Source organism: Molossus molossus, unplaced genomic scaffold (genome assembly GCF_014108415.1).
Source record: "Molossus molossus isolate mMolMol1 unplaced genomic scaffold, mMolMol1.p scaffold_m16_p_3, whole genome shotgun sequence".
Classification (NCBI taxonomy): domain Eukaryota; kingdom Metazoa; phylum Chordata; class Mammalia; order Chiroptera; family Molossidae; genus Molossus; species Molossus molossus.
In genome coordinates, this window is record NW_023425366.1 from 50225157 (window position 1) to 50242474 (window position 17318).

The window sequence follows — 17318 nt, forward strand, 5'->3', positions numbered from 1 at the left end:
TTTGTTTTTCCATCTACCTATAGACACACACAGGTTTGTTTCTAGTTTGAGGCGATTCTGAATTTAGCTGCCATAAACATTCTGAACACATTTTGGCAGACAAATGTTTTCATTCTCTTGGATAAAGATATGAGAAAAGGACTGGGTTATAAAACAGGTATACATTTAACTTTATAAGATACTGCCAATTAGTCTTTCAAAGTGACTACTACATTTTATAGTCCCACCAACAATGTATAAGTTCGAGTTGCTCCACATCCTCAACCAACAATTGCCATTTTTGTGGGTGTGAAACAGTCTTTGTAATTTTAATTTGTATTTCTCTTTTGACCAATGAGACTGAGCATCTTTTCATGTGCTTATTGGCCATTCACATTTATTCTTTAGTGAATTATCCATTCAAGTCTTTCATTCATTTTTAATTGGGCTGTTAGTTTTTGTTATTGATTTGTAGTTCTTCATATATTGTAGACACAAGTTCTTGGTCATAGACATGTTATTGTGAGAATTTCAGCACATACTTCATAAGATAATATTTACCCACATAATCAATAGTGTTACTGCACTTTGGAAATTTAATATTCATATAATCATTTTTCCTCTAGAAGCTATATAGATTGAGTTTATCACAATGATCCACTCCTAAATTTTGTTCATGGTGAGTTCTAGTGGTGGGAGAAAATATATTATAAATTTCCTCCAAAACAAAACATATTAAAAAAATAGGAAGAACAAAAACTCCCATCATTCCACTTGCTAGCTAAAAGCTTGTTTCACAAACAAGAGCCCCATGTCATATATTTAACTTCCTATTCCAGCATATTTCAATCTTAAATAATGCAATTTGCCTGAATGATTAAGTGTCAAATCTATATAAAGAAGTTATAATGACAGGAAGGATAAAACAATTAGGAAATGAAGTGACTCAGAAAGAAATAGAAATAACTGTGTATAATCAACCTTGGACCACAGTGTCAGACTTTATCAAGCAAATACCACTGTCAGAGGTCCTCAGGCAGGACTTGCAATAACTGCTTACTCTCCTCCCCTTCAACTTTTCATTTTGAAAAATTTCAAATCTATAGAACAAGTGAAAGAATACATGTACTCTTTACCTAGATTCACCAAACATTAAAATTTGGCCACACTTGCTTTTTCTCTTTTTCTACAAACATGTGCATGCACACATCATATATGTGTGTGTGTGTGTGTGTGTGTGTGTGTGTGTGTGTGTGTATATATATATATATATATATGCACGGTAGCTATGATGACCCCAACTGGTGCCCTTCCAGATCTACCACTGTGTTCTCTTAAGGTTCAGCTTCTAGTGGGCGGTTCCTAGCTAATGAGTGAACACAGCAGAGGTACTAATATAGTCCTGTTCTGCAAGACAAGGGACTCCTCTAACCAGAAAATTTGGCTGAAGGACTCCACATCAATTTAGCCAAACCCTTTTTGGAACTGTGCTGGTCTGAGACTCTTCCTACCCAACCCTCCTTCCTTCCCCTCTCCTTGTAAGTGTCAAACTGTCCTGTGATCTGAATGTTCTCTCCCACTCTTCTCTTTTCTCCCTTATTCTTTATAGGGATTTCCCCCAATATATCTCCTACACATCTAATCTCATCTTGGCATATACTGCTCAAAAGTACCCAAACACAGTACACAATACTGTGTGTGTGTTTGTGTCTGTGGGTGCGCACGAAAGTGAGAGAGTTGGGGGGTGGAGGTGGGAACTGAACTGTGAAAGCAAGTTGTAGATATCATGACACTTCATTTCTAATTCTTAAGCATATATTTCCTAAGATAAGGCTATTCTCTAACATAACCAATTACAATGATCACATTCAGAAGAATTTAAGTTGATACAATGCATATACTCTATATTCAAATTTCTCTTATTTTCCCAATGATGTCCTTTGTAACTTTTTGTTTCTGGATCCAGGACCAACCTAAAGATCATATATTACATTTTACTTTCCTGTCTCCCTAGAATCCTTTAACCTAGGACAGTTCTCCAACTTTTAACGCCCACCCCAATCACTCATGTTCCTTACGTTAAAATTTTTCTGATTTCTGAAAAGTCCTGGTCATTTGTTTTGCAGAATATCTTTCAATTTAGATTTGACTATTTTCTCACGATTAGATTTGGGCCACTCATTTTTGCTAGGAATACAACATAGGTAATGTTGTGTACTTCTTAGTGCATCCTATCAGGAGGCCCATGGTGTCAAGTTGTTCCATTTTTAGGGATGTTAATTTTTTTTTTTTAATCCTCACCAAAAAATCTTTTTCCATTGATTTTTTTTTTTTGATAGGGTGGGAGGGAGTGGGGCAGAGGAGAAGGGAAGGAGGAGGGACAGAGAGAGAAGGAGAGGGAGGGAAGGAGAGAGAGAGGGAGAAAGACAGAGAGAAATATCGACATGAGAGAGATACATCAACTGGTTACTAGTTGCTGGTTGCTGGTTGCCTCCTGGGGCTGAGAACTGAACCCTTGACTCTGGTCCTCATGCTGACGCTCTAACCACTGAACAAAACTGGCCAAGGCAGGGGATGTTAATTTTGATCACTTCCTTAAGATACTATTTTTAGTAATTTTAAGATTAGAATAACTAACGTAACTTCTATATTCAACATAAAACCATTCTTTTTATTTCAAGACAAATGGGGTACCAGCTAAAGAAAGCATAACTGACCCCAGTAGTGATAATTTAGCAAAAATCTATCTTCAAGATTTATTCAAGAAGATTTATATTAACTCTTAGGTGACAATTCTTAACGGGCTTCTCACATTTCTGCATGTTTTGTTAGGAGAGGCACTGACTGCTTTTATTCTGAATTAGATTTGCAAGAATGTTTGTACAAGTGAACTTCTTCGAAAGACAGAAACAGCATCTCCTTCCACAGCAAAAGGTAGGTTTGCTTACAACCCTGGAAGTAATGTCTCTCTCCAGAGCAAAGAGCAGGCATGCTTACTGCCCGCTGTAAAATACTTGCATTTTCTTTCTTTTTTTTTTTTTTATCCTCACCTGAGGACATTTTTCCATTTTTTGTTCAGGTAGAGTGGGAGGGAGAGAGAGGAACAGAGAGAGAGAGAGAGAAACATCGATGTGAAAGGGACACATCGAGTGGCTGCCACCCACACGACCAACCGGGGCCGGGGACAAACTGCAACTGAGGTACATGCCCTTAGCCGGAACCGAACCCGGGTCTCTCGAGACCGCAGGCCGATGCTCTAACCGCTGAACCAAACTGGCCAGAGCAATACTTGCATTTTCTAAGCAGGTTCCTCTGTTTGCATAGCTGTCATCTGACTCTCTTCAGTCACCCTGTGGGACTTAGGGCTTGAGGAACCAGCACAGGAAAATGCTGATACTCTGGCTACTGCTATTTCTGTGACTAATAAAGTCTTTTATCTCTGACTCAGGAATCTTGTATATTCTGCCAGAATCCATAAAACTATGACAGGCTAATTTGTTAGCGTAAAAATAAGGTAGAATCTCAGACCTTTCACAGTTCAACAGTAACCTTCATATTTCATACAGAGAAGCATATTTTCATTTTATTATGAAGTATCTGACATCACATCTTAATAATAAATTCCAACGTCCTTTAATTATAATTTGATTTATATCAGCTTACCAAATACAGGGTTGTAGTAAACTAAATCTGATACATTCTATTTTTTTTTTTTTTTTTTATCCTCACCAGAGGACATTTTTCCTTTTTTTTTTTTGTTCAGATAGAGTGGGAGGGGAAGAGAGGAAGAGAGAGAGAGAGAGCAACATGGACGTGAAAGGGACACATCGAGTGGTTGCCATCCTCCCGACCCAACCAGGGCCAGGGACAAACTGCAACTGAGATACATGCCCTTAGTGGGAACAGAACCCAGGTTTCTCGGGACCGCAGGCCAACACCCTAACCACTGAGCCAAACTGGCCAGGGCTATTTTAAAAAAAAATCATGCTGTTCTATCTTTATTTTACTCTGGCAATATTTTTAGTTACCTCTACACCAGCAGAGGCATCAAATACAGCCACTGCACCATCCAACACTCTTAGGCAGCGCTCAACCTCCAAGGTAAAGTCCACATGACCTAAGAAAATGATGAGAAATAAAATACTTAAGATCTTTAACAAAAGTGTATTACTCAGCAATCCCACTTTTGGGATAGTCAAACCTCGGTTGTCGAATGTCTCTCGTCTTGAACAATTTGCTTCTCAACCCAACAACCCTTTCATACTGACATCTGTAGGATCAGTCACGCGTCTCTCAGGTGACAAACAAAGGGGAGAATGCGTGAGTATGCGTCAGTTTACTGCTGTTAACAGCTCAGGAAATTGTGTTGTGAATATTTTCATGTTTATTTGCTTTTGTTTCTGCTTATTATTAAATTTTCATTTTTTACTGGACAGTTCATTTCTCTCGTTAAATTTTCATTTACATTTCATGTGCTTTTGTCTTTAAAGTGTTTATAGATTAAACAGTACATTAGATATGTATTGCATATATCAAAGGTTAAAACAGGGAATCATTTTGGGGGTCTGGAACAGTTTAATTTAATTTATATTATTTATAATGGGAAAAAAACGCTTCAGTGTTCAAACAGCCTTTCAAAAAAAAATTAAGTTCGAGAACCAAGGTTCCACCGTACATCTAAAAGAATAGAAAGGTTATCAAAAAGATATCTGGCCCTGGCCGGTTTGGCTCAGCGGTTAGAGCATCCACCTGCGGTCCGGAGAGGCCCGGGTTCGGTTCCCGCTAAGGGCATGTACCTCGGTTGCAGTTTGTCCCCGGCCCTGGTTGGTCGTGCGGGTGGCAGCCACTCGATGTGTCCCTTTCACATCGATGTTTCCCTCTCTCTCTCTCTTCCTCTCTCTCCCTCCCACTCTATCTGGGCAAAAAATGGAAAAATGTCCTCGGGTGAGGATTAAAAAAAAAAAATTAAAAAAAAAAAAAGATATCTGCACACTTATGTTCATAGCATCACTATTTACAATAGCCACGAGGTGGCAGCAATCTTAATGTCCACTGACGGATAAATTATATGCATACAAAATTTTGTATAAAAAATGTGTTATATATGTACAATGGAATACTATGCAGTCTTAAAAAGGAAGGAAATACTGTCACATGCTACAGCATAAATGAACCTTGAATGACTTTATGCTAAATGAGATAAGCCAGTCACAAAACAACAGATATTGTTTGATTCCTCTTATATGAGGTATAGTCAATTCCATAGCTACAGAAGGTAGAATGGTAGTTACCAGGAGCAGCAGGAGGAGACAGAAAAAAATAGTTGTTTAATGGGTACAGAGTTTCAGTTCTGCAAGATGAAGAAGTTCTGGGGGTCTGTTTCATAATAATGTCAATATACTTCACACTACTTAACTGTACACTTTAAAATGGTTAAGAGGGTAAATTTTATGATATATGTTTTTTACCAAAATTTTAAAAAACACACACACAAACAAAAACTTCAAATGATACGGCATCTGTATATTGCTGGAATAATACCATACCTGGTGTATCAATTAGATTGATTCTGTACCCATTCCAATCAAATGTAACAGCAGCTGATTGAATAGTAATGCCTCTTTCTCGCTCTTGTGCCATGAAATCTGTCACTGTGTCTCCGTCATCAACATCTAACCAGGAAAAAGATGACATATTTAGGCTTAATCGCAAGTATATTTTCTTGGTATCTGATGTCTATATTTTCTTGGTATCTGATGTCTACCTGACAATTTGATTTGCTTTAAAAGAACTGTTCCTAAAATATTTGGTTTACTATTTAGAGCCCTTAATCCTTCTCTAAATAAATCTTTGTTCTAGAAAAGTTTTTTCAGCATGATTAGTAATTTTCCCATAAAAATATTTTTTCTGTAACAGATTAAAATCTGTTTAAATAGTTTAATTTTACCGAACCACATATTTCTTTCATTTTTTCCTGGTTTAACTGTCATTATCCCTTCTTCATCTGGTGTTCCTCACATCTGATCTCTTGACCCAAGGCAGAGCAGGGCAATGAACGAGCAGACAGACTCAGATTTAAATCCCAGCTTCATGCTTATTACTCTGTGATCTTGAGCAAGTTACTTAACCTAGTTTGTTAAATCAGGCTTATAAAACCAACCTTGCTGGGTTGTGATAAGAATTAAATGAGACTATATATACAAAGTACCTAGCTCAGTAAATATTAAGTAAATGGTAGCTACATGGAACACTGTAGAGAAAAAATTCCTCCCAAGTTAACCTTTATAAACCCTTCTCATTACTAAATTTTCAAAAAAAAGGCGATGGGGAATTTATTTAGATGCAAATAAAGTCTTGGTAGAATTTCCACAGCATAAAGTCATGGATAAAGTTCATCCTATTGACCAAAGTATCACTGAAATTAATCTGCACTAAAATTCTTTTTTAAATTAACTTTTTTCAATTCTAGTCTACATTCAGTATTTTTGTATTAGTTTCAGGTGTTCAGCATAGTGGTTAGGCAATCATAAACTTTACAAAGTGTTTTTCCCCCTGATATTTCCAGTACCACTTGGCACCATACATAGTTACTACAATATTACTGACTATATTCCTATGCGGTACTTTACATCCTTGTGGCTATTTTGTAACTACCAATTTGTAGTTCTTAATCCCTTCACCTTTTCACTCAACTCCCCAGCCGACCCCCCCTAAAATTCTTAACTTAGGCACTTTATTCTAAGTAAATCTATACAGTGAAAGATGGCAGAGTAGGTAAACGCTGTGCTTGCCTCCTTCCATGACATCAAAATTACAACTAAATCATAGAATAGCTATCATTGAGAACCAACCACCTGAACAGAAGTCCTGTTACTAAGGATATAAAAACAAAGCCAGCCCTGGCCAGTTTGGCTCAGCGACTGGAGCATTGGCCCACAGACCAAAGAGTCATGGGTTCAATTCTGGTCAAGGGCATGTACCTCAGTTGTGGTTCGTCCCTGGCCCTGGTTGGGGTCGTGCGGGAGGCAACCAATCAATGTGTCTCCCTCACATCAATGTTTCTCTCTCCCGACTCTATCTGAAGATAAAAAAAATAAAGTAAAAAAGCAAATTCTGACACATAACACAACACAGATGAACCCTGAAAACATTAAGTATTAAATAAGCCAATCATAAAGGGACAAATACATATATATGACTCCACTTATATAATCACATTTGTAGAAAGAGAAAATAGAGTGGTGGTTTCTAGGGGATGGGTGGAGGAGAAAATGGGAAGTTTTTAAATGGGTATAGTGTTTGGGTTTTGCAAGATATTCTGGAGGCTGGATGCAAACTATGTTAATATACTTAACACTACTAAACTGTACACTTGGAAATGGTTAAGATGATACATTTTACATTATGTGCTTTTCACCACAATTTTTAAAAAGGTAACTTGAAAGTTGCCTGTGCTCTCCTCATTCCAGAATCTTGCTTCAGGAATACAAACTGGGACGTGAGAAGGATTCTTATCAGATTCGTAATTCTATGAGAAAGTCTTGTGCTTTATATTTAGAAACCTATCACCATGAAGATTATAATCCCGGGAGGACAAGAACACCCAGGATTAGAATCTTCATTTGAAATATACTCTATTGAGAACAAATTCCAAGGGTCCAGAGAAATGGTTCTCAACACAGTGCATTTCAAAATCACTGTGTAGCTTTGGAAAAAAAAAATTCATTTCCATTTCTGGTATTATGGACATGATGACCTCCATTTTAAACTTCAAAACAAATTGTTTTACCAGAGATAAAGGCACTTCATAATGATAAAAGGGTTGATTCATCAGAGAAACATAACAATCATAAATGTATATGAGTCAAATACATTTTCAAAATACATGACACCATCCAAGCGTCATACCACAGACTTGTTGAACATCCAGGCCATACCACATACTTGTTGAATCTTAATTTCCTGAGCGGAGCTAGGGTGTGGTTATTTAACAACAAAAAAAGCTACAGGGGGTTTCAAATGTGAATGCCTGGTCAAAATAAATTAAAAACTTAGGTAAATAATACTACTACTATGGGGTAAAAATTAATAAAATCCTTTCTTTCTCTGTATGAGAATTTGACCTCTGGTTAACTTTTTGGTTCCACTAGAAACCAGAAAACAGAAGTATGTCAACGATGTAGCCAGGCAACATATCTGATGGAAAAAAATTTGACTGGTAAGCTACACCTGAATTGGGAAGAACTATAAATGAATTATAAATACCTGATGGAGATACATAGCTTTAGGCTTCCCTGAGTGGAGCATGGCATGGCCCTTGTGAGAAACCCTGAAGCTAGTCCATGGAGCTCTAACAAAACAGATTCATTTTTAGGGGGCGTAAGTCTTCCAAGCCAGGATGGCTCCTGTGAATCTTGTTACCTTGCAATTAAGCTATCAGTTTTGGCTGGTCAAAGAAGACAGTTAGTTCCCAGGTAGTCACGTAGGCTGCTGTAAGAATGCCTATAGAAATAAACACCTATTGCTGGCCTGCTGCTAAGTTATGGTTCCTGTCCTACAGCTTGAGCAGAACAGTGCCCACTGTGGCCTAAAGTAGTCTCATGAATCTGAATATTTAGTTGAACCTAGAAAGACCCTTTTGTGGGGTGTTGCAACTACCTTATTTTTATGTTGTGGTTTAGATAACAGTGCCTCCATGCCATACTCAAGATCTCTAGGTTGACTTCTTTTTTTTTTTTTTTTATCCTCACCCGAGGATATTTTTCCATTTTTTGTACAGATAGAGTGGGAGGGAGAGAGAGGAAGGGAGAGAGAGAGAGAAACATCGACGTGAAGGGACACATCGAGTGGCTGCCACCCGCACGACCAACCAGGGCCGGGGGCAAACTGCAACCGAAGTACGTGCCCTTAGCGGGAACCGAACCCGGGTCTCTCCGGACCGCAGGCCGACGCTTTAACCGCTGAGCCAAACTGGCCAGGGCTAGGTTGACTTCTTAATCAAAATATTTCCCAATATGTTTTTGTTAATGGGGGAAGGGAGGAGAGGGAGAGGAAGAATCCATTCTAACCTCCCAGTGATCTTGTGTATCCAGAATAGTACAATATTCTTTCTGTGGTGGTAGTTTTGCCTGCATCAATATGAGCCATAATTCCAATATTACGGATTCTGTTTAAAAGGGAGAAAAAAAGACATGTATTATAAGGTGAACATTACTAAAATCTTAAAACCCAAATAACTACACTATGGAAATTTTGAAGCTGGTTAGTAGTTCAATAATTTATATAATGGTGTAAAAACTAGAAAAATAGAAAATATGTCATTATCACAGTACTCTGATAAAATAAGTAACAAAAGAGCTAACTACAATCTTGTGAATATTTTATATTTATTTCTATGAAAATTGTGCTGTTCCTAAATTAAAATTTTTATCTTTCAACTGTAAAAAGAAAATAGCTTTTAAGACACATAACAACATGCATTTATAATAAGATAGGGCAAAAAGTTAACAGATATTAGAGCATTCACTAACAATGCTGAATAAAGCCCATGAGAGAAACCTATAACTTTTCTTTTTTTTTTTTAATCCTCACCCGAGGACATTTTTTCATTTTTTATACAGATAGAGTGGGAGGGAGAGAGAGGAAGAGAGAGAGAGAGAGAAACATCGATGTGAAAGGGACACATCAAGTGGCTGCCACCCACATGACCAACCAGGGCCAGGGACAAACTGCAACCGAAGTACGTGCCCCTAGCGGGAACCGAACCCAGGTCTCTCCGGACCGCAGGCCGACGCTCCAACCACTGAGCCAAACCGGCCAGGGCGAAACCTATAACTTTTCATGGCAGTCTATGGAAAAGACAGTATCAATGAAAAGACAACACTTACTTAGTTATAGGAGGACTGATGACAGAATAAAGAGATTTGACATCATTTCCTATTAAACCTAATGGAAAAAGGATTAAAATGAAACTGTTAAGAATTTTTCCTTTAATTTACATAAAAAAGAAAATAATTTTAAGCAAGTACTGTAATTCTAATTAAAGTAATATTCAAGCTAAAAAAAGTCTTATTTCCATAGCACTTATTTTCCTGCAATCTCTAAAGAAAGGTTATGGATGACAATAAAACAAGGTCAGGTTCTTATTTTATTTTATTATTATTATTTGTAATCCTCATCCAAGGATATTCTCCCATTAATCTTCAGATAGAGTGAGAGGGAAGGGGAGAGAGGGAGAAACATAGATGTGAAAGAGATACATCGATTGGCTGCCTCCCACATGACCCCTACCTGGTACGTGCCCTTGATGCTCTAACTACTAGCCAAACCGGCCAGGGCCAAGGTTAGGTTTTTAAATATCAATTTCTAGATCACATCCTTAGAAAAATATAGATTTACCCCAATCTCTATCACCTTCTATAATTCCATAATAGAACTGTAGAATTAGAATTAATGTTCATAAAAATGATCTTAAGGCAGTACATCTTGAATCAAAGAAAAAACATAAAATGCACAGTACTATAAATCTGCATTGTCAAGGCTTGAAGAGTGATCCTCATAACAGCTGATAATGAATGTTTGTACAATTTGGAAACTACCTTCCACTTCAGCAATTCCAAGGACACAATACATTAAAAGTCAGGCTGGGAGGTACTACTGAACAGAAGCTATAATAATCTAATTCTTCTAAAAGGCCAAGTAGCATTTCTGGAATAAAAGAAGTCCGTAATGTCTTACTCCATGCTTAACATGTATTTTATTAATAACATTAAAGTAATAACGCAGTTACATTTATAAATATAATCTATACCTTCCTGCTGTTTAAACCAGTTCCCCCAAATTTCTATCATAAATCAAGAGTACTATTATATTTTGGAAACTTCATGGAGGTTTGAAGATGTAAAGATAATCTGTACTGCTACAGATAAAACTGCACAAGCAAAATACAGAAACCTAGATACACACCAATAATGCTGGCCATTAAATTCACATGCCCTTACAAGTCACAAAGATAATCGATATTTTTATTCCATTTTTCTCACGTGACAAAGATGGTAATGAGATCAAAAGAACGAAACTAGTTTCATGGAGTCTCCCATACGTCTGCTTACTCCGAACACAGGGAGAACATTCAGCACTGGGAGTAGTCAGTTCCTCAGGCTCCCAGCTTTTAATAGTCTATTATCTAACCTAAACTATCCCAGATAAATGTTTAACCAAACAACTCTCAAGAACCTTCAAAACAGATTATTCTGGCAAATCGCTAATGACAGAAAATACTTCTGTATAAAAACCAGAAATGGACTAGAAAATCAATTTACAGCAGGAGTACTCTACAAGTAGATTCACCTGCTAAACTTTTGATCCAGCTACTAAAGCTCACTCAACCTTTCCCTTCATTCAGCTCATTAGGATGACCAGCAGATGAGGAACATAAATAAGTCTATTGGTATTCCCTCCTAGCGCCTGTCAGAATAACCCCAACTCCTAATAATCTCCAGGAAATAGCCAAGAAGTAAAAGGAACCACTATTTGCAAAATGGCCGCAGCCCCCTAATAAGGGAGATGTTACAACTGAGATAGAGATCGGGGGTGGGGAGAGGAGGAGAAGGAAGAGGAAGAAAGGGAGAGACGCAGAGGGGAGAGTCAGAGGAGGAGGGGGGGAGGCAGAGAGAAGCAAGCATAAAAGTAAGCAAGCAGTTTAAGTAAAACTAGAAGAATCTAACAGTATTACCTGGCAGGGAACTGTAATTTTTCCCAAGAGGTACATGTGGCTTTATTCTTTTTAAACTTGCTCTTATTCTAAAGCAATACATATTCTAGTGAAGAGAAAAAAGAAATGACATTCATTTTACGTTAGCACAATTTAGTAATTTTAAGATTGTAACTATGCTTTGTCAGAGGACAAAACACTTTGAATCTCCTTAAAGCAGCCCCAATTTACTAACTCCAATTCTTTTTCAGAGTGACCACCTGGATTTTGCTATTTTGAGCTGAACTTAGAGCCGGTCCTCCTAGACCTGCAGGGTTAGCATCACAGGGAACTTGTTAGAAAGACAGACTCTTGGGACCCACTGCAAACAAGAGAATCAGAAACTCTGGGGATGGAGCAGAACGATCTGTGGTTTAACAAGCTCTCCAGGTGATTCTGATAGCTACAGTTTGAGAACTAAGATCCTGAACTTTCCAGAGATTAAGGTTAAAAAGGTCTCTCATCCCGGATACTTCTTGGTTCTCCTCTACAGCTGCTAAGAGCTGGTGGGGCTCATGAAATCCAAAACCATCAGCTGTTCTCAGGATTTATAACAGTGGAGCATTAAAACAAAACAAAACAATCACCTAGAGAGCTTTTACGGAACTGGCATTTTACAACCATTTTTAAAAATATGTTTTTATTGATTTTAGAGAGAGGGGGAGGGGGTGGGGGAAACATCAATGAGCCCCGGCTGGTTTTGTTCAGCAGTTAGAGCATTGGCCTGCAGTCCAGAGAGACCGGGGTTCGGTTCCCGCTAAGAGCACGTACCTCGGTTGCAGTTTGTCCCCGGCCCTGGTTGGGTCATGTGGGAGGCAGCCACTCAATGTGTCCCTTTCACATTGATGTTTCTCTCTCTCCCTCCCACTCTATCTGAACAAAAAATGGAAAAATGTCCTCGGGTGAGGATTAAAAAACAAAAACAAAAACAAAAACATTGATGAGAGAAAACATTGATCAGTCCCTACTACGGATTGTGCCTGAAACCCTTTTTGGTGTATGGGATGACACTCAACCAACTGAGCCACACCAGCCAGGGTGGGACTGCCATTTTTAAAAACTGCCCAGGTATCTTCTAATGTTCCCACATAGAGGCTGAATATTCTCCACCCTAATGTATCCCTAGACCACTAGATACACATTTAATGGCTGACAATATATTTAGAACTGTTACAGTTAGTGTATGTAATGATTTGGGGCTGCCAACCTGTCTTATATAACATCATGAAATGAATGCCTGTGCCTTCTATATCATTTCTACATTAGCTATGAAGTTTCTAGCAATAAAATACTATTATTTTAAGAAAATATTTTTTAAGAGTAAAGAAAAGACTCAAAGTTATTAAAATTTCCACCAAGATAATGACCAAGGTAAGACAGGGTGGGTGGTCTGAAAGCATCAGCGATGAAAACAGTGAAGAAAAACTTAACTCTTTGGGCCACTAATGACCTCAAAATGTAACACAGAAATAGCCAGTCTTCAAAATGCTGCACAGGTGATTTTAAAGCAGCAAATGAATTTATAAATTAATGATGAGGCATGCTTCTTCTTGGCCACAGGCTCTCCTATACCTGTTATGACACTGCTAAAGATGAAGACTAATGTGTGTGTGTGTGTGTGTGTGTGAATATATGTAAATACACACACATAAGCCTTTTGGGAAGTAAAGTAACTGAAGTTGTGGAAGTACATTTAATTTTATAAGAAAAACTTACATTAATGTGCAAGCTGGATATTTTCTTATGATTCACTGCAAATATCCTCAAGTTGGACAACATCTTGGCCTCTAAACTGTTATTCTCTGAAAAAAAAAAAAGCAAGATTATAAAACTAAGTTTACATATTACATGTCAGTAATACATATGTAAGTAAGGCATATGTAGTATATATGGTAAAAATTTATTATTATTATTTTTTTGTATAACCCATGGACAATAGTGAGATGAAGGTCAGGGGGTGGGGTGGGGGAGCAGAGCGGAGGGGATCAATGGGGAAAGGGGGGGCATCTGTAATACTTTCAACAATACAGATAAATTTTAAAAAGAATTAAAAAGTAGGAACAATATTTTTAGCTATCAAAAATAGTGCATTGTTCAGAAAATGGAAATTGTGACTAAACACGAGGAATACAGTTCCAAGCTTAAAATGCCCCTTGTTTTTTTCAACATGCTTTTAATTCTTCAAGAAAGATGTGACCTCTTCAAACACGACACACAAATGGCCAAGAGACATATGAAAAAATGCTCAACGTCACTAATCAGAGAGATGCAAATTAAAACAACAATGAGGTATCACCTCACACCTGTCAGAATGGCCACCATCAACAAATCATCAAACAACAAATGTTGGTGAGGCTATGGAGAAAAGGGGACTCTAGTACACTGCTGGTGGGAATGCAGAGTGGTGCAGCCACTATGGAAAACGCTATGGTGTTAACTCAAAAAATTAAAAATTGAACTGCCATTTGACCCAGTGATCCCACTTCTAGGAATATACCCTAAGAAGCCTGAAACACCAATCAGAAAGGATATATGTATTCCTATGTGCATAGCACCACTATTTACAATAGCTAAGATCTGGAACAGCCCAAGTGTCCATCAGCTGACAAGTGGATAAAAAAGCTGTGGTACATATACACAATGGAGTGCTATGCAGCTGTAAGAAAGAAAGATCTCTTATCCTTTGAGACGACATGGAGGGACCTGAAAAGTATTATCCTAAGTGAAACAAGCCAAGCAGAGAAAGACAAATATCACATGATCTCACTTATTTGTGGAATATAATGAACTAAACAAACTGATGAACAAACTAGACCCAGAGTCATAGAAGTTGGGTACAGACTGACAATCCTCAGAAGTGGGGAGAGGGATAAACCACAGAACTTAAATGCATGTATGCATAACCGATGAACATAGAAAACGAAGCTGGGGATGTTGTGGGAGAGGACGGGGAGGAGGGTGTCAATGGGGGGAACAAGGAGAAACATCTGTAAGAAAAATAAATTAATTTAAAAAAATGTGAAGATATAGAAAAAATATTTATTGAAGTTATAAAAACATCATATCAACCAAAATTTTTTTGTAAATGTATAGAATTAAGTATAGAAAGGTATACATCTACATGTTGGTAATCTTTCATTGGTAATATAACGTTTTGATTATCTGTATACTCTGATTTTTCTACCATAAATATGTAAAAATAAAATCATGTAAAAAATATACAAAAGCAAGTCCTCTTCTATAATTAGAAACTAAGCATCTTTCATTTTAAAATGTTTACTAAATAGCCAGTTTCATGCTAAATAGTCACTGTTTCAAGTACACTATTAAAGCTATGAGAAATGCATGAAAGCATCTGATTGAATGGGAAGACAAAAACAGAAAAGGTTAAACCATTGTGCCCAGTGTTACATAAGAAGCCATGGCAAAACTCATTATTAGTCCTCTTAAGTGTGCTTTCTTCTGTATCTTAACAGAAACATTCACTATCCATGTTCAGGAAGTCACCAAATACTTTTGATTTTATTTCCTAAATATATCTTGAATCCATTCCCTTTTCTTCAATTCCAACACCAAGATTCAGGATGTTTTCAAAATCATGCATATTAGATCTATTCTAAAATGTAACAATGAATTCTAACATAGCAGAACAGAAAAAGTTCACTAATATGGTTTGATTCCACACTGCAATTAACCTTTAAGAAACTACCACTTGTCAAAGCCTGGTACAGCATCTAAGATGGTCCACAATTTTCTGAAAAGATAATTAAAATAACCATTCCTTTTCCAACCACATATACACATATGTATGTATGAGGCTGAATTTTCTTCTTACACATCCAACAAAAATAAAAAAGATATGTAGTAATATAAATACAGAAGCAAGTATTAGATGCAAGGTATTTTCTACTAAGCCAGACATTAAAGAGACTTACAAAACTGTAAAGCAATGTAAAACACTCTTCAAATTATTTTTGTTTTGGAAAATCGGCAGTTTTATAAAACAGTATTACTTATATTAACACTTAATGGATGTATTAATTTTTTTTCTTTATTGATTTTTAGAGAGAGAGAAAAGGAGAGGGAGAGAGAGAAACATCGATGAGAGAGAACATCGATTGGCTGCCTCCTGCATGCCCCCCACTGGGAATTGGGTCCACAATCTGGACATGTGCCCCGACCAGGAATCAAATCAGAGACCACATGGTGCATGGGTCCATGCTCAAACTGAGCCACACTGGCCAAGCTGAATGTATTACTTTTTAATAAATGACTAAAATATTTTAAAGTTTTGTTTTAATTTCCAGTATTTGAATATCAATTATAACCCACATAAACAAACCTCTCTGGAGTTCTGAATCATTTTTAAGTGTGAAGGTTTCCTTCAGACCAAAAATTTTGAAAAACTTTTTCAAACTTCATGTTTCCCAAAAAGAATGCCCATGATTACTCTAGGTCATAAACCAAAAAAAAAAAAAAATTGCTTACTATATAAATATTAGAAAAAGAAAAAAAAAAAAAACAAAACCTGTGATTTTATAGTGTTATTTAAGATGAAGTTAAATTAGATAACACTGAATTAACTTATGGCAAAATATTAAGTACATAACAGCACAGGTGACATTCAGCTATGACCAGTCTTAAAAGGTAGGACTCAAATCACTAAAGTGGGAAATACTGCTTTAATCTTTACACATATCCTTCAAATAAACATCTTGTCACTTCTTTACTTAAGTTTTAACATGACAAACCTATCCCCAACTACCTTCGCAGCTTTGTACTCTCCTATTCCCTACTCTACACCAGGGATCTCTAGCCAAAATTCCCAGAAACACCATGCTCTGACACCTTTATACCTTTGCGTGTGAACACGGCTAAAAGCATCCTAAAATCCCAAAGCCCCTACCTGGCAAATTTCTATTCAAACTTCGAGTCTCGGCTTGGAAGACTTTCTCTGTGTTCTTATAACACTTGAAATTCATAATTACTAATGACAAAGATGATCTTTACAAGTAATCTCCACTATGTGAGCTCCCCAAAAGGAGGGATCTTCTACCAGCAGTGCCTAGCACAACACCTCTAACGTGTTTGTTTGTGTGTTGTTTTTTTGACCTATGGTCATTTATGGCACTCCAGTGACTTTCTTCTTCCCTGTGGGTCAATGAACTTCAAGGAAAACGGTTTCCTACCGGTGTTACCAGTTGAGTTATTCTATAAGGCCGAGACCTCCGTGGGCCTTGGAGAATACTTCGGTGCTCACTAAAAGATGTTTAACCCTGACGGTATAAGGGCGGTGCAAGGTCAGCGGTGCCCAAGGCGGGGCGAGGACTTAGACGCGCGGGTGCCGCACCGCGCGGTTCGGTGCCCAGCTGGCACTCAGCTGCATCCCGAGGCCGGCTTTTTCCTTCCAGGCTATTGAGAGCAAGCCGTTCAGGCCGCGACAAAGTCTGCGGAAGTTTCAAGTCGCAACGTCCCCACCTACCTCGGTGACCGCCCCGGTACCTCCAGAACCGAACAAATATCTCCTGCTTCTGCCCTCACCCGCCGCCGCACCAGCCGCATCGCAGCACTTCCCGTGGTGCACCAC

The 17318-nt window shown here is 37.8% G+C and overlaps 1 protein-coding gene across 4 annotated transcripts in view; it reads right to left on the bottom strand.

The window, feature by feature from the left end:
* GFM2 (GTP dependent ribosome recycling factor mitochondrial 2) overlaps positions 1-17276 on the bottom strand; it is a 60270-nt gene extending 42994 nt beyond the window's left edge. The window contains exons 1-7 of one of the 4 annotated variants that reach the window (XM_036278927.1): positions 17214-17276; positions 13448-13533; positions 11714-11798; positions 9867-9924; positions 9048-9145; positions 5526-5651; positions 4008-4096 (exon numbers count right to left, since the gene is read on the bottom strand). In XM_036278927.1, coding sequence (XP_036134820.1) covers positions 4008-4096; positions 5526-5651; positions 9048-9145; positions 9867-9924; positions 11714-11798; positions 13448-13510 — 519 coding nt within the window. In that variant the 5' untranslated portion in view covers positions 13511-13533; positions 17214-17276. Of the gene's footprint in view, positions 1-4007; positions 4097-5525; positions 5652-8244; positions 8328-9047; positions 9146-9866; positions 9925-11713; positions 11799-13447; positions 13537-17213 lie in introns of those variants that run through there. The other 3 variants (XM_036278930.1, XM_036278928.1, XM_036278929.1) reach the window with 3 other exon arrangements.
* Positions 17277-17318: the final 42 nt, after the last annotated feature.